Genomic DNA, 26,503 nt, shown 5'->3' with positions numbered 1-26,503 from the left:
ATTTGCAAATACTCCATTCTATACATTGTCTTTTTACTTTAGTGCCTGATGTCTTTTGATGTACAAAATTTGCTACCTTTCTGAAGTCCAATTTATCTTTTTCTTTTCTTACTCTTGGCTTCAGTGTCTGTCTAAGAAATACTGCTAACTTGAAGGTCATGAAGGCTTACCCTTGTGTTTTCTTCTAAGAGTTTTACAGTTTCAGAGCTTATATATAGATCTTTGGTCCATTTTGAGTTAATTCTTCTACATGAAGTAGAAGTGAAGTAGGAGTCCTACCTTGTTCTTTTGCATGTGGAAATCCAGTTGTCCTTTCACCATTTATTGAAAAGACTATTCTTTCCCAATGAGTGATCTTGGCATTTTTGTTGAAATCAAATGACTACTGACGTATGGGTTTGTTTCTAGACTATCAATTCTATTCCATTGTTCTATATGCCTATCTGATTTCGGTGCTGACCATCTGGTGATGTCCATGTGTAGAGTATTCTCTTGTGTTGTTGGAAAAGGGTGTTTGCTATGACCAGTGCGTTCTCTTGGCAAAACTCTATTAGCCTTTGCCCTGCTTCATTCCGTATTCCAAGTCAAAATTTGCCCGTTACTCCAGGTGTTTCTTGACTTCCTACTTTTGCATTCCAGTCCCCTATAATGAAAAGGACATCTTTCTTCGGGTGTTAGTTCTAGAAGGTCTCGTAGGTCTTCATAGAACCATTCAACTTCAGCTTCTTCAGCATTATTGGTTGGGGCATAGGCTTGGATCACTGTGATGTTGAATGGTTTGCTTTGGAAACAAACAGAGATCATTCTGAAGTTTTTGAGATTGCATCCAAGTACTACATTTCGGACTCTTTGTTGACCATGATGGCTACTCCATTTCTTCTAAGGGATTCCTGCCCACAGTAGTAGATATAATGGTCATCTGAGTTAAATTCACCCATTCCAGTCCATTTTAGTTCTCTGATTCCTAGAATGTTGATGTTCACTCTTGCCATCTCCTGTTTGACCACTTCCAACTTGCCTTGATTCATGGACCTAACATTCCAGGTTCCTATGCAATATTGCTCTTTACAGCATCAGACCATGCTTCATCACCAGTCACATCCACAGCTGGGTATTGTTTTTGCTTTGGCTCCATCCCTTCATTCTTTCTGGAGTTATTTCTCCACTGATCTCCTGTAGCATACTGGGCACCTACAGACCTGGGGAGTTCCTCTTTCGGTATCCTATCATTTTCCCTTTTCATACTATTCATGGGCGTCTCAAGGCAACAATACTGAAGTGGTCTGCCATTCCCTTCTCCAGTGGACCACATTCTGTCAGACTTCTCCACCATGACCCGCCCATCTTGGGTTGCCTCACACGGCATGGCTTAGTTTCATTGAGTTAGACAAGGCTGTGGTCCATGTGATCAGATTGGCTATTTTTCTGTGATTATGGTTCCAGTGTGTCTGCCCTCTGATGCCCAAGACCGGGAGCTGACTGTGGCTCAGATAATGAACCCCTTATTGCCAAATCCAGACTTAAATTGAAGAAAGTAGGGAAATCCACTAGACCATTCAGGTATAACCTAAATCAAATCCCTTATGATTATACAGTGGAAGTGAGAAATAGATTTAAGGGACTAGATCTGATAGAGTGCCTGATGAACTATGGATGGAGGTTTGTGACACTGTACAGGAGACAAGCATCAAGACCATCCCCATGGAACAGAAATGCAAAAGAGCAAAATGGCTCTCTGGGGAGGCCTTACAAATAACTGTGAAAAGAGAGAAGCAAAAAGCAAAGGAGAAAAGGAAAGATATAAGCATCTGAATGCAGAGTTCCAAAGAATAGCAAGGAGAGATAAGAAAGCCTTCCTCAGCAATCAATGCAAAGAAATAGAGGAAAAGAACAGAATGGAAAAGACTAGAGATCTCTTCAAGAAAATCAGAGACACCAATGGAACATTTCACGCAAAGATGGGCTCGATAAAGGACAGAAATGGTATGGACCTAACAGGAGCAGAAGATATTAAGAAGAGGTGGCAAGAATACACAGAAGAACTGTACAAAAAAGATCTTTAGATAATCATGACCCAGATAATCATGATGGTGTGATCACTCACCTAGAGCCAGACATCCTGGAATGTGAAGTCAAGTGGGCCTTAGAAAGCATCACTACAAACTAAGCTAGTGGAGGTGATGGAATTCCAGTTGAGCTATTTCAAATCCTGAAAAATGATGCTGTGAAAGTGCTGCACTCAATATGCCAGCATATTTGGAAAACTCAGCAGTGGCCACAGGACTGGAAAAGGTCAATTTTCATTCCAATCCCAAAGAAAGGCAATGCCAAAGAATGCTCAGACTACCGCACAACTGCACTCATCTCACACTCTAGTAAAGTAATGCTCAAAATTCTCCAAGCCAGGCTTCAGCAATATATGAACCGTGAACTTCCAGATGTTTAAGCTGGTTTTAGAAAAGACACAGGAACCAGAGATCAAATTGCCAACATCCCCTGGAAAAAGCAAAAGAGTTCCAGAAAAACATCTATTTCTGCTTTATTGACTATGCCAAAGTCTTTGACTGTGTGGATCAAAATAAACTGTGTAAAATTCTTCAAGAGATGGGAATACCAGACCACCTGACCTGCCTCTTGAGAAACCTATATGCAGGTCAGGAAGCAACAGTTAGAACTGGACATAGAACAACAGACTGGTTCTAAACAGGAAAAGGAGCACGTCAAGGCTGTATATTGTCACCCTGCTTATTTAACTTATATGCAGAGTACATCATGAGAAGCACTGGGCTGGAGGAAGCACAAGCTGGAATCAAGATTGCCAGGAGAAATACCAGTAACCTCAGATATGCAGATGACACCACCCTTATGGTAGAAAGTGAAAAGGAACTAACAAGCCTCTTGATGAAAGTGAAAGAGGAGAGTGAAAAAGTTAGCTTAAAGCTCAACATACAGAAAATGAAGATCATGGCATCTGGTCCCATCACTTCATGGGAAATAGATGGGGAAACAGTGGAAACAGTGGCTGACTTTATTTTTCTGGGCTCCAAAATCACTGGGGATGGTGATTACAGCCATGAAATTAAAAGACATTTACTCCATGGAAGGAACGTTATGAGCAACCTAGACACCATATTCAAAAGCAGAGACATTACTTTGCCAACAAAGGTCTGTCTAGTCAAGGCTATGGTTTTTCCAGTGGTCATGTATGGAGGTGAGAGTTGGACTGTGAAGAAAGCTGAGTGCCGAAGAATTGATGCTTTTGAACTGTGGTGTTGGAGAAGACTCTTGAGAGTCCCTTGGACTGCAAGGAGATCCAACCAGTCCATCCTAAAGGAGACCAGTCCTGGGTGTTCATTGGAAGGATAATGCTGAGGCTGAAACTCCAATACTTTGGCCACCTCATGTGAAGAGTTGACCTACTGGAAAAGACCCTGATGCTGTGAGGGATTGGGGGCAGGAGGAGAAGGGGACGACAGAGGATGAGATGGCTGGATGGCATCACCGACTCGATTACATGAGCTTGAGTGAACTCCGGCAGTTGGTGATGGACAGGGAGGCCTGGCGTGCTGCGATTCATGGGGTCGCAAAGAGTCAGACACGACTGAGCGACTGAACTGAACTGACTGATATGCCTAACTGTATGTCAGTAACACATTGTTTTGAATACTGTAGCTTTGTAGTACTTTTCAAAATTTATTTATTTATTAATGTATAGTTGATACATAATATCGGGTTAGATTCAGGTGGTAGAGCAAAAGTTTTGAAATTTGCAAGTGTGAGTCTTCCAACTTTGTTCTTTTTCAACATTATTTTGACTTTGTATGGGGCCCCTCTTGTATGTACAATGTTAAAACATTAGACAATAGCAAAACATAATGTGTGTCCATGGTTTAGCTTTATACACATAAATGTTACCTATTTAAACTTTTATAAATAATTTTTAAAAAGAATATGTAATCTCTGTAAATACAAATATACTGTTTAGTTAAAAAAAAAAAAAAAAAAGAACCAGGCAGAACACTGTGTAGAGTTTGCTGCCACTAAAATTTTTAAAAGAATTACCTGTATATACATAGCATAACCCTGGAAAAATATGCATCTTAGTGCTAAAAGAACTTGACTCCTGATAAACTGGATTGCTGGGAAACAGGGATAGAAGGGAGATTCCCTTTCACTGACTACTTTTTGTTCCTTTTGAATTTTTGTAAATTACATATGCATACGTTGTTGTTGTTGTTTAGTCGCTAAGTCTGTCCTACTCTTTGCAACCCCATGGACTTAACGTGCCAGGCTCCTCTGTTCATGGGATTTCCAGGCAAGAATACTGGAGTGGGTTCCCATTTCCTTCTCCAGGGGATCTTCCGGCCAAAGGATTGAACCCCGTCTCCTGAGTCTCCTGCATTGTCAGGCAGATTCTTTACCAATGAGCCACCAAGGAAGCCCATTTATGCATACTGATTTAAATTTAATTAATTAAACTGCCAAACTCTCCATCTGAACCGAGAATGTTATATTGCATCTTTATGGAGTTAAGAAAAACTTTTGGAAGAAAGATGGTGATCAGTTTGCAGGCAGTGGCTTTCATCCCCTTCCTGGGTCCCTATGTGAGCTCTGGCACCTACTTGTGAAAGAACAGCCAGGGCTGGAGATGAAGCCAATGGGTCTGTGAAACAGTGCTTTCTTGATGTGATGCTAATTGGCCCCATGGGGACCAAATGAGTTCATCAATCCAGGCAACATATGGTCACCTATCAAAACTACAAAGTTTGATTAAATGGTTTACAAATATTTAATTTTTGCTTACTATTTATATTTCAACTTGTTTAGAGCAGGTTGGGAGGGGGAATATCAGCTTCATTGATTAGCTCTAGTCCTGGATGTTAAATGTAAAAAAGGATGAAATATAGTGCTATATAATAACTTTTTGTTATCTTGGAATTAGCTGCATTTTAAAATATTATAAAGCTTAAGAATTCATACATGGATGTATGAAAAAGTAATCCCTGCTAAAATACAGAACAGTTATTTCTTTTAGAACTTCTCTGTGTGACAGGTATCTGTTCTAGTCAATCAAAATGTTAATTTCCCCATAATTATGCATAGAGTGCAAAGAATGTAGGAAATATTTAATATGCAGAGGCTTATCTCAGGGACTGACAGCTCCTGTAGGAAAACCACATCTTATTCGCCTACAGAATGCAAATTCGAGACTGAGCTCAGTAAAAGGGCCCTGACTCCCTTAAAAAATAACAATTTACTCCCCATTAATGAAAGAGCCTATCATATAGCATAGGACAATTATTTCAGTTTGCCTCAAATTAGAAGTATTTCAGAAGAAACATGGCCTACTGAGTTGAGCATTAAAATATTCATGAAAAGAATATCTTCAAAGAGATTAAGAATTATAAATGCTGGGCTCAATGTATGAATATACAGAACTCCAGGAAAAAATGTTCTGAGGTCTAGGAGGTGCTAGATTTTCAAGCTAAACAATGCCTTTAAGGAAGTCAAATGAGATAGTGGATACAAAGCCACGACCGTGCTTCTTGCCAATCCGTAATCATGGCTTCCCCTTCCTCCTCCCAAGTTCTCCCTTTTCAGGGAAAGGCACCAGACACTGGGGCTCATCCAAGACTCTTTCTGTTAGGCCTCAATTCATGTGATCACCAAGGACCAACTTCTGCTCGTCCTGAGTACTTTATGAAACCATTACTCTCTCCCCTTCCTCAGCTGAGTCTGTTTCTTTCCCCCTTAACAAGGCGTGGATCGCTGTTTCCTCACTGAGCTCCGTCCTTTTGTTCCTGACCTGTCCCTCTCTCAACTTGAATTCCACCCCTACACTGTCACCACAGTGACCTTAGCCACCCCTGACTGTTACTGTCTCTGCTTAAAACGCTACTGCCTACGTAGAGCGCGTGTCCACTGCTCCTGTGTGGCACGCCGCACGGGTCCTTCCTGACACAGCATGTACATCTCAGCCCCCACCAATGGATGTCTTCCACTTCAGACTCCAGTGTTGACACTCTCCAGTTTTTTCTTTCAGCTGGCAATTCCTGACTCATTTCCTGAGGCTCAGTTCAAGTGTCTCTCTGGCTTCCTGGATCCTCAGGTGGGGCTGAGAAGCCCTCATCCTTCCCTAGCCCTGACCATATTACAGCATTTATCACATTTTACCAAATGGATTTTTATATGTATTTGAATCCCTCACCAAGTATAAGTTCCAAGAGCACAAGAACTATGTCTGAGTATTTTTGTGGCATCCTACGCTTTATACAGGCCCTGGAACACAGTGGGTGGTCAAGGAATTGACCTGAAAGGAGCTGCTATATGATATGCAGATTATATAAATGAAGTATGTAATTCAATTTACATGCATTTGGGTTATGGCAAAAATATATATATGATAAAAAACTAGAAATTTGCTTAAAATATGAACTTAAAATCTTCAACCTGCTATATTTGGGGATAAATTTCTTATTTCAAGTGGTTATTTTCTGAGAAAAATTAATTTTTACTTATTTATATTCTGTATCATTCTTAGAAGGATTTAAGATAGTAGAGAAATAAATCAAGATGGTATGAGATCAAATTCAAAAAAAAGATCTTTTGGAAACAACTATACAAATACGTTTACTTCTTCCCAATAAAATATTCAACAGTGGTAATTTATGAACTTGCTAATTTCATGGACTTTTTCTTTTTTGTCCTTACAAACTGTGACCTTTAAATATATATATATATATGACCTTCAACAGAGCAGTAAAATCTTTAAAAAGTCTAAAAAAATCCTATGTTTATAAAAATAACCACTGTATTTAAGTAAAGGTGCTCCCTGTCAGAATACATAGGAAAAGTTTTATTATTATTTAAAATGCAATCAAACTTTTCACAATGCTTTGAAAGAATTAAAGTTGCAATGGTAAGAAAAATCAATTTACTTTAGAGGATGGAACAGAACAGGCAGCATCCGAGGAAACTATAACTGGCAGCTATTTCACTGATGCCTGTTATCACTGCTGAAGCATTAAAATACTGGCTGAAATGAATAGGAAAGTAAACAAACAAAGTAACATATGGTAGTACCAAAACACTGCCCTGGAGGGTCTTCACATTGGGTTCTAGTCCTTCCTACTCAAAGTGTGGCTGTGAGAGGAGAGCACTGCTGTCACCTGGGAGCCTGTGAGAAATACAGACTCAGGCCCCACCACTGATCTACTCATCAGAATCTGCATTTTAAACAAGACCCTCCGATGATGTACAGGCATATTAAAGCTTGAGAAACTGTTTTTGGTGACCCTGCAATTTTCTCATGCAAAGTTCTGGCCTGAAAATAGAATCTCCCTGCTGAAGCCTACCCCTAAGGATAAAACTAAGGGTTAATTTCATAGCTGTCTTCTAGGTCTATCTGAAGCAAAAGAATTAAATACTAAATTAATTTAATTCCAATACCAAAATTACCATCTTAGACACACACACAGACAATGTTGTATCTTTTCACTAACAATTATTTGAATTCATTTTGGTGAAAGATCACTAGAGATCATAGTTTCCATGTCCTTTGTTTCATAGAATCATTAGCATTCTAGATAAAAGAAATCTAAGATTATCTGGAAGCCCATCAAAATCTTTTAGTTGCTTATTCTACTATTTAATACTACCAGGAAATGTTTTTCACTCATAAACTAAATTCCTACACTTTCTATCTTAATTCCATTTCTTCTTCCATCATTAGTTACCAGCAACCCCATTCTTTACAGCTTTAGTTTAGGTGATAATTCTGGAGGACCTGGATCAAAGTGGGCAAAACTTGTACTATGTGGTCCTAAAATAAAATCTCCAAAGTTACAAAATGTAATCTGTGATCCTGGAGGATATAACATAAACATAACTGGTATCAGACAAGGAGCTTTAAAAAGTAATTTCAGGGTGTAATATGACCCAGCATAGAAGACTTGGTATAATGCAACATGAAATGTATTATAAAGTATTCTTTATAAAAATGGCCGCCTAAAAAAGACTTCATCTTGTAAGAGCGGGTTTTGATTTAATGTTTTCTTCTCTGGCATCAATCTGAAAACTATTAAGATGTTCAGTCTGACCAAAAAAAAAAACTGAAATAAGTTATACAAGTTGATTCAGGTTTCACATGAGAACTTGGTAGCAAGGGTTCTTCCCCAAATGACCAAACAGCAATGAATGAGCAAAATCTGCAAAGAAGGGAGCAGGGCACTGAGGTCAGGGTGCAGGGTACTGAGGTCAGGGAGCAGGGCAAAGTCTGAACAGCATGATCACTCCTTCTGAGAGAAGGGATTCTAGAAATACATCCCAAACCAAAGATGAGAGATTTCAAAACTTTTATGAAGAAAAAAAAAAAAAAATCCTTCTACCTTTAAAGTCAAGTAGAAGTTTACTTTTAAAATATGTATAATATAAAAGTCATACATTAAAATATAATACTGGCTGGTGAGAGAGGCACTCCCCCATGGACACTGCATACCCCTACTGAGTGGACAAAGAATGCAGTCTTAGCCTCTCTTCATCCAGGCCAGTTCTCAGGGCTGTGTCTGCAGTAACCTTTGATGAATGACCTAATGCCTTCCCCCGACACACAGCAGGCACTCATACTTGCTCTGACAGCAGTCACCCCTCAGCAACCAGAACACAACCCAATGCACACGCAGGCATCTGTGGTGGGGCCTTTACACTGCCCTGGGTGATGTCAGCTTGTAAAGAGGGTGAAATCCAAGGCCCTTCACAGTTCTTCATATGGACACTGAAAAAAATCATCTCTATTATTGAGATTTATCTTACCGGATCCAGGTTCTTGAATAGCAGGATGTCTTTGCAAGCCTCTTGCAACCGATTTCTCTGATCATCAGTTTTGGGATGTATAATCTACAAGAACACCAAATCCACAATTAGACTAGTCTCCTTACTCATAATGGATAAAATTTCCTAGCAGGACATTAGAAGGAAGAATGGTTACAGTTGAGGTTCACTTTAGGTGACTAGACATTAACTACCAGCCTGCTAATAGGGGAAAGTAATACAACTTATCTCAGGGAGGTGGTGGGCATTAATCAATACAGCACTTGAATGTTTTCCAAAGAAGTGTTTCCCCCAGGTTAGCAAGTTCATTCTGTAAAGGTCTGGATGGGCTAATCACTAAAGACTCTGAAGGTCCAGCGGGAACATGAAAAAGGACTAAGTGCTGTAACAGTTATGTTGAAAATCTAGACTGTCTTTATTCTGTTTGCATGCTAAGTCCCCTCAGGTCTATCTGACTCTTTGCGACCTCACCTGGAAGCCCATCAAAATCTTTTAGTCCCTATTCTACTATTTAATACTACCAGGAAATTTTTCCACTAATAGTCTGCCAGGCTCCTCTGTTCACAGGATTCTCCAGGCAAGAATACTGAAGTGGATTGCCATGCCCTCCTCCAGGGGATCTTCCCGACCCAGGGATCAAACCCTTATCTCATGTGTCCCACAGTGGCAGGCAGATTCTTTGCCTCGAGCACCACCTGAGAAGCCCTTATGCTGTTTAATACTCTTAATATTCTTTAATACTGTTTCATAATTTTTACCACTAAACTTAATACTCTTTCAGAATGTAGCCCCTTTCTTCAAAACTTGACAAAATGTCTAGACGTGAGTAAATTCTTACCTGTATATTCGATATTAAATACACTTTATGCATGACACATTTAACCGAGCCCACAGGGACTGATTTTGCACAGGAAGCAAGCAATCATGTACTGTCAAATCAGGAGACTATGGATTTGAGGGAAAAGGAATCTAACACTCCTGCTGCGCTCATTTGAGAATGAGCTCAAAGAAGACCACTGCCCGAGGTGCTCAAACTTTCAACCTGGAGGGCGAAGGCCAAGAGAATGCCCTCGGTAAGTGAGCTGGCCAGCTCTTCAGAGTCCCTTCTGACCACCGGAAGGCTCAACTGACTTGGACCCAAAGGCCCGTTCTTTTGTGAACATGGGTACCATATAACCATAAAATGGGGTAACGAGGCAAGAGATGGTCCTAAAAGCAGAAGACACCTCATGGGTCTCCTGGAGACCCTTACATCACCTTTTCCTACTCTAATGTCACACACACAGTAACCGGAGGACGTGATGATGAGTAGGGGCCCCACCATCAGAACAACCAGGGTCGGCCAGTGCTGAGCTTTGTGTCCATGACTATATCAAAACTCACAATAGGAAATTAAAACCAGCATTTCAAACCCACCTCAGATGGCTAAAAGCCAGAGGCCCAAGAAGAACTGAGGAAATGTACAGTATATGTGTACTATTCATATGTGTACTGTTCACATACTATTAGCCAGTGAGAGAAGGCAGCTGTTGCAGATTTTTCTTTGAAAGGGTAAGGGATATGCAAACTAGTGTTTCCTATCTAACCAATATTCACATCAAACTAGATTCTATTATGGCGTGTGGACCTAGAAAAAGCAGATCCTGCTGCCTAAGAACTCACTGCTGTTTAAGAAACTTTAAAAATTTGGATATGAACTAAATCATGCCAACCAAAATTCATATCTGCCTACGTCAAATAAGGATGATTTTAACACAAGCAAACAAAACAAAAAGTTATTTCTCACTTCACAAAAACCATCTGGAACTTCAAACTGAAGTGATCATAAGTGTTTGCCTACTGAGAAGCTCTCTCCTCAGAAAGAAAAGGTTGGGGATACCATGTCACAGATGTTGAAAATAATTTCCTGAGCCCAAGATGGAGCCACCCCTGCCCAGGGTGCCACATCAGCAAAGCAAAGCTGAGATCACTCCCCTGTCTCTAGAAACGCTCCACTTCGCCAGCAATACAGTGTATCCAGTCAGCCGATCCCCAAAGGCCAAGCCAGATCTGGGCTCCATGCTCACTTCCTTGTTCCTCATTCACTTTCTGTTTTTCTCTTCCTTGTTCCTTATTCTTTATCCTCTAAAAGCTTCCTGCCCTCCACTCCATTGTGCAGTTCTCTGGACCCTCGGGAATGGAGACTGCCTGCTTCATGCAGCATTAAATAAAATGTATACCACTGAAACTGTCTTCTTCAATAATTTTCAACACCATATTGCACCTGATTTACTTTTGCCATCAATTTAAGTCTTTCTCCCCCAACCCATTCACTTTGTATGACTACCTCACACAAAAACCTGTCTTCTTCTTCTCTCTCTTTCTCCTGCTACTTCTCTTATGAATTCACAGTTCCAAACATTGTTTCTCCATCCTGCTACCGCTGCTACTGCGCACTGCTCTCCTCCCTGCTTTCTTTATTCCCCTCTCTTCCTTCTGCCTGCCATCACTCGCCAGGGTCTTTTATCTACCATACTCGCCCCTCACCCTCAACCTCCGCCATTAAAATTCCTGCTCTGTATGCTGAAAAGCAAACAGTCAGAAATCAGGTGAATCTTTGAAGCTCTGCCCTCCCTGCCCTGTACCAACTGTTCAGATGCTCTCCTCCTACAGACTCATTTCCTTCTGTTGGCTTTGGTGGGATCCGACATCTGAGATCTGCCTCTGGGCAATTAAGGTCTTCTATGTGCCCAATCGTGATTTCTACTAGGGGTAATTTTGGTTTTTATTATTTATTTCTGATTTCAAGATAAAAATCTCTTTGTTCAAACAAATACTGATGTGGCATTTACCATGTGCCAGGCACTGTTTTAAGGGCTTCACAAACATTAGTTTTATTCTAGTAACAGGGAGTGTAGATGGCACAGTGGTAAAGAATCTGCCTGCCAATGCAGGAGACCCAAGAGACACGGGTTTAATCTCTGGGTCGGAAAGATTCCCTGGAGTAGAAAATGGCAACCCACTCCAGTATTCTTGCCTGGAAAATTCCACGGACAGAGGAGCTTGGCAGGCTATAGTCCATAGGGTCACATTCCGCTGGATTCAACTGAGCATACGCACACACACATCCTAGTAACAGGCTCCACGAAGCAGGTGACTGCTCAGTGAAATAAGTCAGACAGAGAATGCATGGCCTCTCAAAAGGGAAGACGTAAGAAAATCAACTTGCCCAGGCAACTTCTTCAGTGTGACACAGTTGAGAAGCTGTAGTGCTGGGATTCACCCCAGGCAGGCTAGCCACAGAGTTCTTACTATAAGCCAAGGTCAGCATACCATTGCCTGAAGGCCACATTTCTTTCTGTAGGATCCCTACACTGACAATGATTTTCTTAATGACTGTGGGAGGATAATCAAAAGAATGTTTCCTAACATATGAAAAGTATAAGAAATTCAAATCTCCACAAGTAAAGTTTCATGGGTCACAGCCACACGTGTTTATTTATGTATTATCTACAGCTGCTTTTAAGCTGAAACAGCAGAGCTGAAGAGTTGTGACAGAAACTGAAAGGCCCCCAAAGCATGAAGTATCGATTATTTGAAAATAGAATTCCCAGGAAAAAAAAAACTTTACAGGAAAAGTTTGTCAACTACTGCTATAAACCTCTGTAGCCTTTCAATTAAAAAAAAATAGAAGAAACAATAAGACTGACACCTTTTCTTTAAAGAAAACACTGTGTGTCTATTTTGTTAAGCAAGGGAAGTCTGTACAAGATGTTTTCATATCTGTCCAATATGTTCTCCACACAGAGCTGAAAGTAATCTTTTAAAAGTTTAAATCAGAACACCCCATTCTCCAGAGTAAACCCTTGGTAGAGGCCATCACATTCCCACCTCCTCCATCTTCCCCTTAGCCACTCAGCTCCAGCCACACCAGCCCTCACTCAGAGCCTCTGATTCTTCCCACTCTGATGGGCGTGGGTCAACCCAAAATGCACTCCCAGACTTTTGGCAAGATTCTCTCCATGTTCATCCTCTGGTCTCACTTCAAGGAGCCCTTCTCCCTCTATTCTGTTTCATTAGGGACCTAGTTGATCTGGGGGGTTTGGTTTTAATTCCTACACCCTATCACACTGTCCTTTCAACAGTTCATATTTTGTGACTGCTAATTTGCTAGCTTTCTGTTAGCTTCTGTTATTAGACTCTGAGCTCCAAGACGGCAAGGACTTGTCCATCATGTTCACCACTGTATACTTAGCATTCGACCAGATATGCAGAAAGCACTCCCAAAACATTTCATGGAGTACAAAATGAAGAAGTACTCCACTCTTAAATTTACTAGCTCTTCTCTGCCCATTTCTACATGCTAGATGTACATAACCCTTACATTTTCATTTATTAAAGGTATTCCAAGTAAAATCTAATTTGTTATTTTCCAAAGTCAATCTTAAATACTTAAGTTTTCTTTGAATACATATTATTTGATAAAAAAAATAAATATCTACACAGCTCTGAGATTACAGGTTGTTGTTGTTGCTTAGTCACTAAGTTGTATCCAACTCTTGACCTTACAGACGGTAGCCCACCAGGCTCCTCTATCCATGGGATTCTCTAGGTAAGAATACTGGAGTGGGTTGCCATTTCCTTCTTCAGGGGATCTCTCAGACACAGGGATCAAACTTGTGTCTCCTGCTTGGCAGGCTGGCAGGCAGATTTTTTTTTACCACTGACCCACCAGGGAAGCCCAATAAAATAAACAGTCTTTGGAATAAGGCAAAATGTCCAAATGAAAAGTTAATTTATCAAAATGCACTGTGTGTTTTCCTTATGGACATTTTCTAAAGCCAATTAATTTTGAAATCTATAATAATCATTTCTAAAGGCTATGGTACAAACTGCCTTATAGTATCTATTAGTAAGACAAAAAATTGTAGTTTTTAGCAACATGTTTAGAGAACAGTCAACTTAATGAAAACACCGAGACACTTTATTATAATGATTAATCATGAATTAATTACCAAAAATCTACTAAAGTAACATCGAAGGGTGACAGGCACAACTTAGGTTGAATGTCCAACCCACAAGATGCCTCCTTCACCAGGAACTGCCCTTATCTATCTATTTATATACCTTTAAAAAAATTATAGTTAATTTACAAAGTTGTGTTAGTTTCAGATGTAAAACAATTGTTTTATATATATATATATATATATGTTTTTCAGATTATTTTCCATTATAGGTTATTATAAATACTGAATACAGTTCACTGTGCTATGTTGGTTATTGTTCTTTACCTATTTTATAAATACATATATACAGTAGTGTGTATATGTTAATCCCAAACACCTAATTTCTCTCTCCCCCAACTCCCACTATCTGCTATGGTAACCATAAATTTGTTTTCTATGTCTACGAGTCTATTTCTGTTTTGTAAATAAATTGACTTATACAATTTTTTAAGATTTCATATACAAGTGATGTCATATGGTATCTGTCTTTGTCTTACTTCACTCAGTATAGCAATTTCTAGGTTTATCTGTGTTGCTACAGATGGTCCTGCTCCATTCTTTTTTGTGGCTGAGTAGTATCCATTGTATGTATCTGCCACATCTTTATCCATTCACCTGTGGAGGGACATTTAGGTTGTTTCCAAGTCTTGGCTATTATATAAGTGGTGCTGCTATCAACACCAGGGTACATGCATCTTTTTGAATTAAAGTTTTCTCTGGATATATGCCCAGGAGTGGGATTGCAGGATACCCTCATTTTAAGTGAGGCCAGTTAAGTCTGTACTCCTTGGCGTGGCCCCCAACCCCAAAGTCAGGTCTGTGAAAACTCTCCACAAGGAAACTAGGATTGTGAACTGAGAGACTTAAGAGCTAGTGGCAGCTGAGTCCCTTTCAGTGTTGATACTCTTAAGTGCTACACCAGTGCTGTGAAAGGGCCCCAGAGGGGGCTGGCTCCTGCCTGCTAGCCACAGCCTGGGGTTTTCTTTAACTCTCTCAGGAATTCTGTAAGATCTCCAAGCACATGTCCAATAGTTCCCTAATGTTTTTGTTTTTTAATCTCAATGTGATTAGGGGTTTCTTTCCCCCAGCCAGATGATTCTTATCTGGTATAGTCCTCCCAACAAGACTGTCAGCAATTAGTTGGGGTGATCCAGTCAAACCACTTTACCTATGGCATGGACCAAATGGTAGCTAACAGTCATCGAGTCCATGAGATACCATATATTGCTTTCAAACTATATTTTTAAATGTTCTTTTTAATTTAAATTTTTACTAAGTCAAACCAGCTCATCAAACATCTCAATTACTAAGCTTTATCATATACATTTATACACAAATACAAAGTATGATTGGAGTAGGAAATGGCAACCCACTTCAGCATTCTTGCCTGGAAAATTGCATGGAAAGAGGAGTCTGGAGGGCTACAGTCCATGGGGTTGCAAAGAGTCGGACATGACTGAGCACATATACATACACACATATGCACACACACACAATGCTGTCTTCAAACTAGCCTATTATTGTTTCGTTGAAATACATAAATAGGATAGGGGAGGGTTGCTTGGACCACATTATGGTGGTTATAGAACATTAAACATAGTGATGATACCTTGACCCTAAGGCAACATAATTTTCAGACTGGAATTTATGGATTTCATAAAAATATGTAAGTTTTGGTTCTCAGAAGTGAATACTGCAAGTCTGGTACTGTCCCCATCATGGACAATTGTGAAATGGGATTTCCTTCAAAATCTTCTGTGTCAGTTAAGGTTCCTGATCTTTCTGTCACTGGATTTTATTTACATTTCAGGGAGCTTAATGATGTAATGTCTTAGGGACTCAAGTATTCTGCTTTTCTATAAAACTCAATCTTACTGAAGTATTTTTCAGAGCTACAGAAACAGATTTTCTTTTCATTTTTTAACACCAAATGAAAAAAAAAGAAACGTTTGCAATGTACTCAAAAATAAATAAATAAATGATTACTTTCCATTTCCAGGCTCAGTAATCTCCTATTTAGTTTACTTTCTACTAAATAAGTAATAGGAGAATGGAACAAAAGGACACAGCTTAAAAAGTGTTTCAAAGCAGACAAACTCTTACAAAAACATTAGGCCCTCCAAATCAGTTTCTGAGCAAACAATCAGATACACAGATTTTAGAAAATAATAACTTCTGTACTGACACTCTAGATGTAATTTTATTGTGTCTGTTGTTGTTTCAGAGTAAGCATCTGTTGTGATAAATTAGTAAGAGCAAAAGTCTTTTCCCAGTATTTTTCTTTGCTAGAAATACTTACTTATCTAAGAAAAATAACATCACTTTGGGAAAGATAGCTAAAAACATTTTTCATCACAGGCTGTATTTTTGCAAGAGAAATGAAAGCACAACTTCAGTGAGTTATGATGTCCATCTTTCGTTTTATCCAAAGAGAGAGATGCTTTGGATCAAAGTAACTACACAGAACATGAAGCAGTAAGCTATCAGAGAGAAGACTACAAAAAGAAACAGTCAAAATAATTCCATTATGCTTTCTGTTAATCTATAAGCCTGTTAACATCTTTTCTATTACTATTTTCCTTATCCAAGACAAGAGTATAATGTAAAATTAATGTATTCAGTAAGTTACATACCCTGGATTCAGCATCATCTTCTTCTTCATCAGGGTTATAAGCTTCTGCACATACTGTAAAGATAAACATGGAAATTTTAAAGATTCTTTCACCAAGAAACATGCTACAATAAATATATCTTTAAAAATTAATGAACAAAAAGAATGCTGTGGTGTGAAAAAGCATGAATCCACCTCATCCAGGGCAAGTAGTCTACCCCCCAAAGCCAGTCTGCTATTGCAATTTATACATTATTTACTAAAATATAAAGCTGTCCTTTTAGGCACTGATAACTTCTTTTCTTTCTTTTACTCAGAGAAACATAGCTAACCTCTTTCACCTTCATTTCCAAGCTGGAGAAATGGTTAAGATCAAAAATTACTGGAAAGAACAGGCACACACAAAATCTAAGTCTGCTTTGAAATGGTCAATTTAATCATGCAATTATGAGTAACTTGCATAAATTATCCATAATTCAATCTTCCAGGAATAAATACCATTAATATTTTGCATATTCCTTTCCAGTCTTTATTCTGAGCTCAGTTCATACTGCATTCAAAATTTTAAAACTTGATTTTTCATTTAACACTGTAAGAATTCTGCATGCCATTGGAAATATTTTATAAATATTTTTTAAAGACTGCTAATTATTTATCATAAGCTCCAATTTACTACTCCCCTTAACGCTAGACAGAAAATTGGCTTCTATTGAAACAACCTTGCAGTAAATATCTTAATGCACAAATATTTGTCGACATTTCAGATTATGTTGTGGAATTATTCCCAAATGTTATTTTGGGGGCTAAAAGGTATGACAACTTTTAAGGCATATTTATCATGACATTTCTTCGCAGGGGGATTATACCCATCCAGTGTTCTATAAGGAATGTGTGAGGAGACTCCCCTAAATGGTACCACAGAGTTAGATATTATTGACAATTTAAATGAAAAAAAGATTTAAATTTTTAAGTATTATTGAATTTGAACAATTTTCAAATGTTTGTAGGCAGACTGTATATCCTCTTTTGTCCCTATGCCTGAGATATTTACTTCTGTATTTTATTTTCTTTTTGATTTACACCGGTTTCTCAATACAAGTTTGACATTATAATCATTTTATCCAATTTTCTTTTTTTCTTTGGCTATGTTATGTGCTTGCAGGATCTTAGTTCCGAGACTATGGATTAAACTCAGACCAAGGCAGTGAAAGCACGGAGTCCTAACTACTGGACGGCAGGAAATTCCGTCCAGTTTGCTTTTTAACTATAATTACTGGAGAAGGAAATGGCAACCCACTCCAGTGTTCTTGCCTGGAGAATCGCAGGGACGGGGGAGCCTGGTGGGCTGCCATCTATGGGGTCGCACAGAGTCGGACACAACTGGAGCAACTTAGCAGCAGCAACTCATGTTTCTTGTTTTTAATGTAATGGCATCAAGAAAAAAAATTCCCCAATATGATTTAAACCCAACGTTAAACATCACAAAAGTACCAATGCTTCTGAGTTTGGTATTTGCAAATCTTTTTTATTTGCAAATTTACAGATCTGTAACTTCTCTTCTTTCAGTTTGTAAAGGAAGACCTTTTTACATTTATGCTTTAATCCAGGTGGTGCTAGTGGTAAAAAACCCACCTGTCAATGCTGGAGATACTAAGAGTCACGTGTTCAATCCCTAGGTCGGGAAGATCCCCTAGAGGAGGGGATGGGAACCCACTCCAGTACTCTTGCCTGCAGAATCTCATGGACAGAGAAGCCTGCCAGGCTACAGTCCATAGGGTCGCAAGGAGCCAGACATAACTGAAGAGACTTAGCACACACACTTTAATCCATGTGGACTTGATTCTGGCATGGACATAGAAATTTAAAGAGCAGAGGACAGATGAAACGCTGACAAACATCTTTCCAGGGGTCTCAGAAGTACTGTCATCTTTAGTCCAAGGACTGTCAATATTATGAAGTCTGCCAGTAGCTTTCTTTTTACAGGCATTGTTCTACACACCTTAGCCAGCGAGTGATTCTTAACCAGGGCCTTTTCTGTCCCCCAGCATGACATTTAAGCAACATCTGGAGACATTTTGGCTGTTACATCTGTAGGGGGTTAAGCTGCTGGGGGAAGCTAGGAGACACCCCATCACGCACAGGACAGCTCTCCCTCATCCCTCCTTCCAACAAAGAATGATCTGATCCAAAACATCAACAGTGCTGAGGATGAGAAGCCTTGACCAGGTGTATATTTTCTCCTTCAGTCTCACAACCCTAGGTGTCATATCACCACTTGGGAGATGAAAGAACAGGGCATAGTTATATATCTTGGCTAAGATCACACAATGTGGTACAACCACAGGATTTGATCCCAGGCCTGTCTAGCTCACTCCAAACGCCCTATTCTTCTTCTTTTTTAATGTTTTAAAAAGCAGCTTTACTGAGATATAATTCACATGCCATACAATTCACCCATGTAAAGTGTACACTCAATGTTTTTGGTATATCACATTATTAATTTATTGTAGCAGGTCCTGGAACTTCATTCCTTTTTATGGAAAGGGCTTGTTCTCAACCACTGTTCTGCCCTTGCTGGCTTCAGTGAATTCACCAACAAAATGCCTGGACCTCAGCCTTCTGCCTCAGAAATCTAACAGGAGGAGGCCATCTCCCAGGGACAGGCTCCCATTAAAGAACCTCACTGATGAATATCACCAGGATGCCAGCTTAGTAACTAACTTCCTGAATTATTACAGAGTCACCATAACCAGCCAGCTCTCTCCCTGAAGGAAGACCACAGAAGTCAAATCACAATTAAAAGCTTCCTTGGTGAGGAGATGGGAGGAGGAGAGAGTCTGTCAAATAAACTGTTTAATGCATCAGTCTGGGACAGCCTAATGTGGACGAAAGTGAAAGAGGAGAGTGAAAAAGTTGGCTTAAAGCTCAACATTCGGAAAATAAGATCATGGCATCTGGTCCCATCACTTCATGGCAGATAGATGAGGAAACAGTGGAAACAGCGGCTGACTTTATTTTTCTGAGCTCCAAAATCACTGCAGATGGCGATTGCAGCAATGAAATTAAAAGATGCTTACTCCTTGGAAGGAAAGTTTTGACCAACCTAGACAGCATATTAAAAACCAGAGACATTACTTTGCCAACAAAGGTCCGTCTAGTCAAGGCTATCATTTTTCCAGTGGTCATGTATGGATGTGAGAGTTGGACTGTAAAGAAAGCTGAGTGCCGAAGAATTGATGCTTTTGAACTGTGGTGTTGGAGAAGACTCTTGAGAGCCCCTTGGGCTGCAAGGAGATCCAACCAGTCCGTCCTAGAGGAGGTCAGTCCTGGGTGCTCATTGGAAGGACTGATGCTAAAGCTGAAACTCCAATACTTTGGCCACCTGATGCAAAGAGCTGACTCATTGGCAAAGACCCTGATGCTGGGAAAGATGGAAGGCAGGAGGAGAAGGGGACGACAGAGGATGAGATGGTTGGATGGCATCATCAACTTGATGGACATGGGTTTGGGTGGACTCAGGGAGTTGGTGATGGACAGGGAGGCCTGGCGTGCTGCAGTTCACGGGGTTGCAAAGAGTCGGACACGACTGAGCGACTGAACTGAACTGAACTGAACTGGGACAGCCCAAGGCACACACATGCAACACACACAGTCCTGAGAACGTGGCCCAGACTCTAGAATTGTGTTGCCGCAACTTTCCTAAAAGCAGGAGAGTATCTACCTCTAAAGCTTGGCTCTGTAATTTTCTTTATCCCTGTCTGACCAACCTCACAGGCAGGACTGATATATATATAACTCGCAGGGCTCAGTGCACAGTGAAAATACAGGCCCATTTTCATAAATTAAAAAACTTAAGAGAACACGAGCAGAACACTAAACCAAAGCCGAGGCTCTTGGGAGTGTGGATACCACAAAGTCAACCATTCTAATGGTGTCTGTATGTTCAGTGAGGTGATATTGTAAGATATTATGTTCTTCAAGGTAACCTGTTATATATAGCACCTTGACCCATTAATGTGGATCTTCAGTTTTAGTTCACAGAAGGAAATCTTAATCCTCTAATTTCTAAGTTTCAAGCCCCTAAATACTGACTAAAAATCGTCACTAGCAAGAATCTATTCTCTTTCTAAATAATTTATCAATTGCTTCAGTATTATTACTTAATACTCTTCTGATTTGTGAAACCTACCTTATCACATATTTATTTCTTTCTGGACTATTCATTCCATTGAATCATTTGTTGTTCCAATATTATAAGGTTTAGCTCTGGCACTGAAGTGCGGTAGTTTCACTATATTAAAACTCATCAAAAAAAAAAAAAAACTCATCTACTGCACCTCCTACACTGCCATGGGGCCCTCACGCCTCCTTACTTTCACTGACACAGTCTCTTCTGATTGGAATTTCCCCCACGTCCTCCTTTCCAAGCCATCCCTTCTCTTCAGCCCCAGCCGAAAAATCAGATCAATGGCAGAGTTGTGAGTTCCAACAGAAACTTTATGGCCTACAAGCCTAAAATATTTACAATCTGGTTTTTACAAGCTGAATTTTGTCCCTCCAAGTTATATATTGAAGCCCTAACCCCTAAATGCCTCAAAATGTGTCGGTATTTGGAGGCAGAGCCTTTAAATGGGTGATTAACTTAAAATCAAACAATTAGGTTGGGCCCTAATCCAATCTGACTGGTGTCTTTATAATAAGAGGAACTCTGGACACAGAGACACACCAAGGATGCACACTAGTGGAGGAAGGACCATGAGACAGCACAGTGAGAAGGTGGTCTTCTGCAAACCAAGGAGAGAAGCCTTATGAGAAACTAAATATGCTGACACGTTGCTCTTAGCTTTCTACCCTCCAGGACTGTGAGAAAATACATTTCTGTGGTTTAAGCCAAAAAAATAAAGTGAGATCAAGAGTCAAACACTGACCTCTTGCTTAGACAGGGCTAACTTAGGATACGCCACTCTGTGTTCCCTTTGCAGTGTGGACAGAGTCCATTACCATCACCTACTGCTGCTGCTGTTGCTAAGTCGCTTCAGCCGTGTCCAACTCTGTGCTACCCCATAGACGGCAGCCCACCAGGCTCCTCCATCCTTGGGATTCTCCAGGCAAGAACACTGGAGTGGGGTGCCACTGCCTTCTCCAGTGCATGAAAGTGAAAAGTGAAAGTGAAGTCACTCAGTCGTGTCCAACACTTTACCAAACAGGTTACCACCTATGCCCCGCCCAGGCAGAACTGTAGCCCTTCGGAAACTATGTTCATTTCTCTATGTCCCTAGTACTGACCAGTGGCTTAGTGGTAAAGAATCCACCTGCAATGCAGGAGACGCAGGTTCAATCCCTGGGTTGGGAAGAACCCCTGGAGAAGGAAATGGCAACCCATTCCAGTATTCTTGCCTGGGAAATCCCACAGACACAGGAGCCCGGCAGGTTACAGTCCATGGGGTTGCAAAAGAGTCAGACACAACTTAGCAACTAAACAACCATGAAAAGCACCAACCTGGCACAGTGACTGGCTCAGTGCACATTTTTTGAAAGAATGACTGATGAACAAACAAGCTTGAAGGTCCTCGAGGGCAGAGATGATGTCTCTTTTAAATATCACCCAATAATCGACCTGTATTATAGACTCTCAAACAAAAATACATAGAATGAATGAATAAAAAGTTGTTCTTTGTATACTATTTGTCCAAAAAAATGGGAACAGAGAGGATGAGTGAAAATGAGGACCTTCCATCTTGTTCACCAAAGGACCTGGCACAGAGGTTAGGAGCTTAGTGAATACCTATGCAAGAAATGAATGAATGAAAGACTCTATATCTGGATAGACCCTTAAGCCCAAGCCTCCAGATACCCTGAGCTGCCTTGAATTTTTTTTTCAAGTGTACCCCATCCCTCCTGGGAAATCTGAAATTGAGCCTGAAACTATATACTCTATTCTGTTTGGCAATTACACAGTTAAGAGAAAAAGAGCCTTCTTCTTTATGTGAACCCTATGTTGAGTTTTCCTGCCAAGTTGTGTATTTATGTATTTGGATAATACATTAGTAATCTAGAATGCTCTAAGAATTTTAGTAGTTTCCTACATTGCAGACAGTATAATGTGTACTAGCATAGCCAGACAAATGCCAGGGTTTGCAGGACAGAAAAGTGAAAACTATATATTGGGTCTGCATCTTGTGGGACTTGGCCCTCAATCTTTTCATGCACTACCCACCCACCCACCCACACACACACACACACACACACACACACACAATGTGACAGACAAGGGCCAAATATTCCTATATTTATTCCATTTTCCTATATTTAAAAGCACATTGTCTTTTCCAACATCATTTCCAATAGGGTGTCCAAAAACTCACTTCAATTCTGACACTACCTACCCCTAAGTTAGCATTATATCCCAAGAGTTGAAGCAGTAGTCCCACAAGACTGCCCCCACTTTAGGCATCAATCACAATTCCCAGGCTACCATACTTCTGACCAACCAGCTATAAACTGAGGGTTCCCACAACACCCTCCTCTAGTTTGATAATTCAGTAGAATGACTCACAAAACTCGGAAAGTACTTGCCTTTCTCTTACTGGTTTATTATAAAGAATACAACTCAAGAATAGCCAAAAGGATGAGAAGTACAGGGTGAGATATGGTGGGAGGGGCGCAGCCTCCACGCCCTCTCCGGATGCCACCCTCCCAGCTTCGTGCTGTGCTCCCCAGTCTGCAAGCTCTCTGCAGCTGGTTGTTTAGGGGTTTCTATGGAGGTTTTGTTACATGGGCACAAACCAGTGGCCTTTGGTTAAACCAGTGGCCTTTGGTGATTAACCTCCATCTCCAGTCCCTTTCCCATACTCCGAGGCTGGACTGAGTTCCAAGCTTCCAATCACAGTTTGGTCTTTCTGGGACCAGCCCCCATTCTGAAGCTATCCAGAAGCCCCTCAGCCAAGAAACTCTAGTGAGCACACCAAAGAAATCAGGAGATCCCCAGGGTTTTAGGAACTCTGTGCCAGGCACCAGGACCAAGTATCTTTTTCTTTTTATACTGCACAAGGGATTACACCAACTCCCAGGGTTTTTCACCAAGTGCCCACTATACTTTGTTGGGGAATGTATAAAAATCAGTACAGTCAAAACAACTGTGCCCTGGACAAGTTTACCCTGTGAGTTCTGAAAAAGCCAACAAAGAATAAAGGAAGCAGGCCCAGCTCCATGAGCCACTGGGCCTCAGCACCCGGCACGGAGCCCTGCACACAGTACAGCCTCAATAAATATTTGCGGAAGGAATCAAAAGCAAATGTGGCCTGCAGAGAAAGACTGCGTGCTTCAGAGGTCGAAAACCTAGGGGAAAAATGGACTTCTGCAAAATATGTAAAATTTACTTCCCCAGTGTTCTCAACGCACTAAGATTTCAGCATACTTAAATGATAATCAGCTTGAAATAAAGCTATTATAAAAGCACAGGTGTATTAGACAACAGAGTTCTGATGCAATGTGGTTAAACTTAGCTTATTGAAGTGGAAATGAGCTCCTACAAAGAGAAAAAAAAAGTACCTTTTACAAATACTAGTTTAAGGCATGCATTTTCAAACAAGATTAGTTGGGGGAAGGGGCAAAAACCAAACTTTACTTTTACTTTACTTTGCTTCCATATAAACCATAGATATACATACAATTGTTGTTTAGTTGCTCAGTAGTGTCCTTCTCTTCTGTGACCCCATGGACTGTAGCCCACCAGGCTCCTCTCTCTGTGGGATTTCCCAGGCAAGAATACCGGAGTGGGTTGCCATTTCCTTCTCTAGGGGATCTTCCCAACCCCAGGGATCAAACCTGGGTCTCCTGCATTGACAGGTGGATCTTACCACTGAGCCACCAGGGAAGCCCTTTTTTCCATATAAAGAATAGGGATTCCTACAATACTTAACCAGATACACAGTATATCTGTTGTACTAAAATCTCATGGAGGCGACAGTTAGGGGGAAAAAAGACTAAAACAGACTTGGAGGCAGAGGCAATAATAAATATAAGACTGAGACACACTGGTATAGGAGTACACTAGTTATAACTAAGTAAAAGGAAGAGGCATGACGACAAGCCATAGACACCCCCCTCCCCTCTTCAGTCACATTTTTGCCCAGACAATCTGGTACCTATCCACTGTGACACATCAGCAATCAGATATCTTAACACGTAATTCTCAAAGCAAAGGCATTTGAATAATATGTCCAAAAACAGAAGTTCACACTTTGATCCCAAATCACAAGCAAAATGACCCACGGGAAGTCTGAACTTACTCACTTAAAAAAATAGTGTTTGAAATGTGGGAGGTGATGCAGGGAGAACAATGCAAAGTATATGTATTATCACTCTATATTAGACTATGTAATTTGCTATGTCTATATATTTATAGTACTTTTTTAATATTTACTGAAATATAGTTGATCTATAATACTGTGGTAGTTTCAGGTATATAGCAAAGTGACTCAGTTATATATATATATTTTATTATTATATATTCTGCATATATAACTTTTAATTTATATAAATTAATCCAAATGGAATCTTTTCCCATTATAGTCATTAGAAGTATTGAGTACCACTGCCTGTGCTATAAGTAGATCCTTGTTTCCTTGTTGGTAAATACTACATATAATGATGTACCATGTATAAACTACTTGTTCTCTGGGCGATCACAGCCTAGAAAGCAAGACAGAATAACCACGATACCATCAATGCCACAACGAAGGTGTGTGCAAAGTGCACAGGAGCGAGGAAGAGAAAGAGGTGGCCTGCTGCTCAGAGAACAAGGCTTTGCAGAAGAAGGGACTCCCTAAACTAACAATGAAGGATGGGAAGAAGTTTCTTGAGAAGAGAAGATTTTGTTCACTGCTCTATTTCTAGAACTTGGAAGAATGAATGGCACGTAGTAAATGTTAACAAAAATAGTGGAAGACATGAATAGTTATTCTGGTATCTCTTTTTTGACGCTTAGACCTAAGGAAATTGCATCTGTCAGGGTAGACTAGCTTATGCTACAGTAACAAGCATCCCCAAATCATCATGACTTAAAAAAACAGAAGTTTACATCTTGTTTACCCTGAACGTCTATCTCAGGACGGTGGGAAACCCCTGTGGTCTTCATAGAGGCCTGAAGGTCCACAGAACTGCCTCCATTTAGAATGTCACCAGTCTCCAAGACAGTGCCAAGTTACTCACTGGCTACTAATGGGGCTCAAGACATGGCACCCCAAAACACAGTACCTCAAAACGTGGCACTCTGACATACCATTTAAGGCTGAAGGAGTTTGCGAAAATGTCAAAAGCAGGAAAGTCACTCTGACCTTCACCCCTCTCCCCAGCCTTCTTCCCTGAAAGAAGAGATAACCTCCCATGTGAAAAGTACCTTCTTCTGCCTATACCAGGAGGAAAAGAAACATTCTTACTACAGGCAGAGAAGGCTGTATAAACAAACCTTGCTTCTCCTTTACCAGTTACTGCCCACAGCTCAAATTCCTCTGTCATGTCAACTCTTCACAAATTTATTTTTCCTTTGTCTAGAAGATATTAAAGTCTCCTGTTCTGGTCACTTCTTTGGGTCTTCATTTTCTTGTGAAGGCTCCTGCTGCAGCTAAGTTGCTTCAGTTGTATCCAACTCTTTCAGACCTCAAGGACGCCCGCCAGGCTTCTCCGTTCATGAGATTCTCCAGGCAGGAATATTATTAGAGTGGGTTGCCAGGCCCCTCTAGGGGATCTTCCCGACCCAGGGATCAAACCCATGTCTCTTATGTCTCCTGCATTGACAGGTGGGTTCTTTACCACTAGCACCAACTGGGCAGTCCCAAAGGTTCCTATGTATATGTAAAAATTCAATAAAAATTTGTATGCTTTTCTTGTGTTAATCTTGTATCAGTTTAATTCTTAAGCCCTGCCAGAGACCCAAAGAGGGTACTGGAGAAATTTTCCTCCCCTATGTTCCCAAAGCATCAGTGTGGAAGTGACACGTCACCTCTGCCAAGAAGGTATGTACACCACATTTCACAGGACAAGCAGCATGATCTTTCCAGAGAGACAGGGAAGTGCA

The 26,503-nt window shown here is 40.4% G+C and overlaps 1 protein-coding gene across 1 annotated transcript in view; it reads right to left on the bottom strand.

Moving 5' to 3' along the window:
* Positions 1-26,503, bottom strand: part of PRKAR2B (protein kinase cAMP-dependent type II regulatory subunit beta) — a 109,418-nt gene that overhangs the window by 22,509 nt on the left and 60,406 nt on the right. Inside the window, exons 3-4 of the mRNA XM_052638811.1 lie at positions 16,448-16,500; positions 8,812-8,895 (exon numbers count right to left, since the gene is read on the bottom strand). Of these exons, the coding sequence (XP_052494771.1) occupies positions 8,812-8,895; positions 16,448-16,500 (137 nt within the window). The remainder of the gene's footprint in view (positions 1-8,811; positions 8,896-16,447; positions 16,501-26,503) is intronic.

Source organism: Budorcas taxicolor, chromosome 4 (genome assembly GCF_023091745.1).
Source record: "Budorcas taxicolor isolate Tak-1 chromosome 4, Takin1.1, whole genome shotgun sequence".
In the NCBI taxonomy this organism is placed as follows: domain Eukaryota; kingdom Metazoa; phylum Chordata; class Mammalia; order Artiodactyla; family Bovidae; genus Budorcas; species Budorcas taxicolor.
Note: the sequence above shows the minus strand (reverse complement) of the source record. Positions and strands in the feature narration are given on the sequence as shown.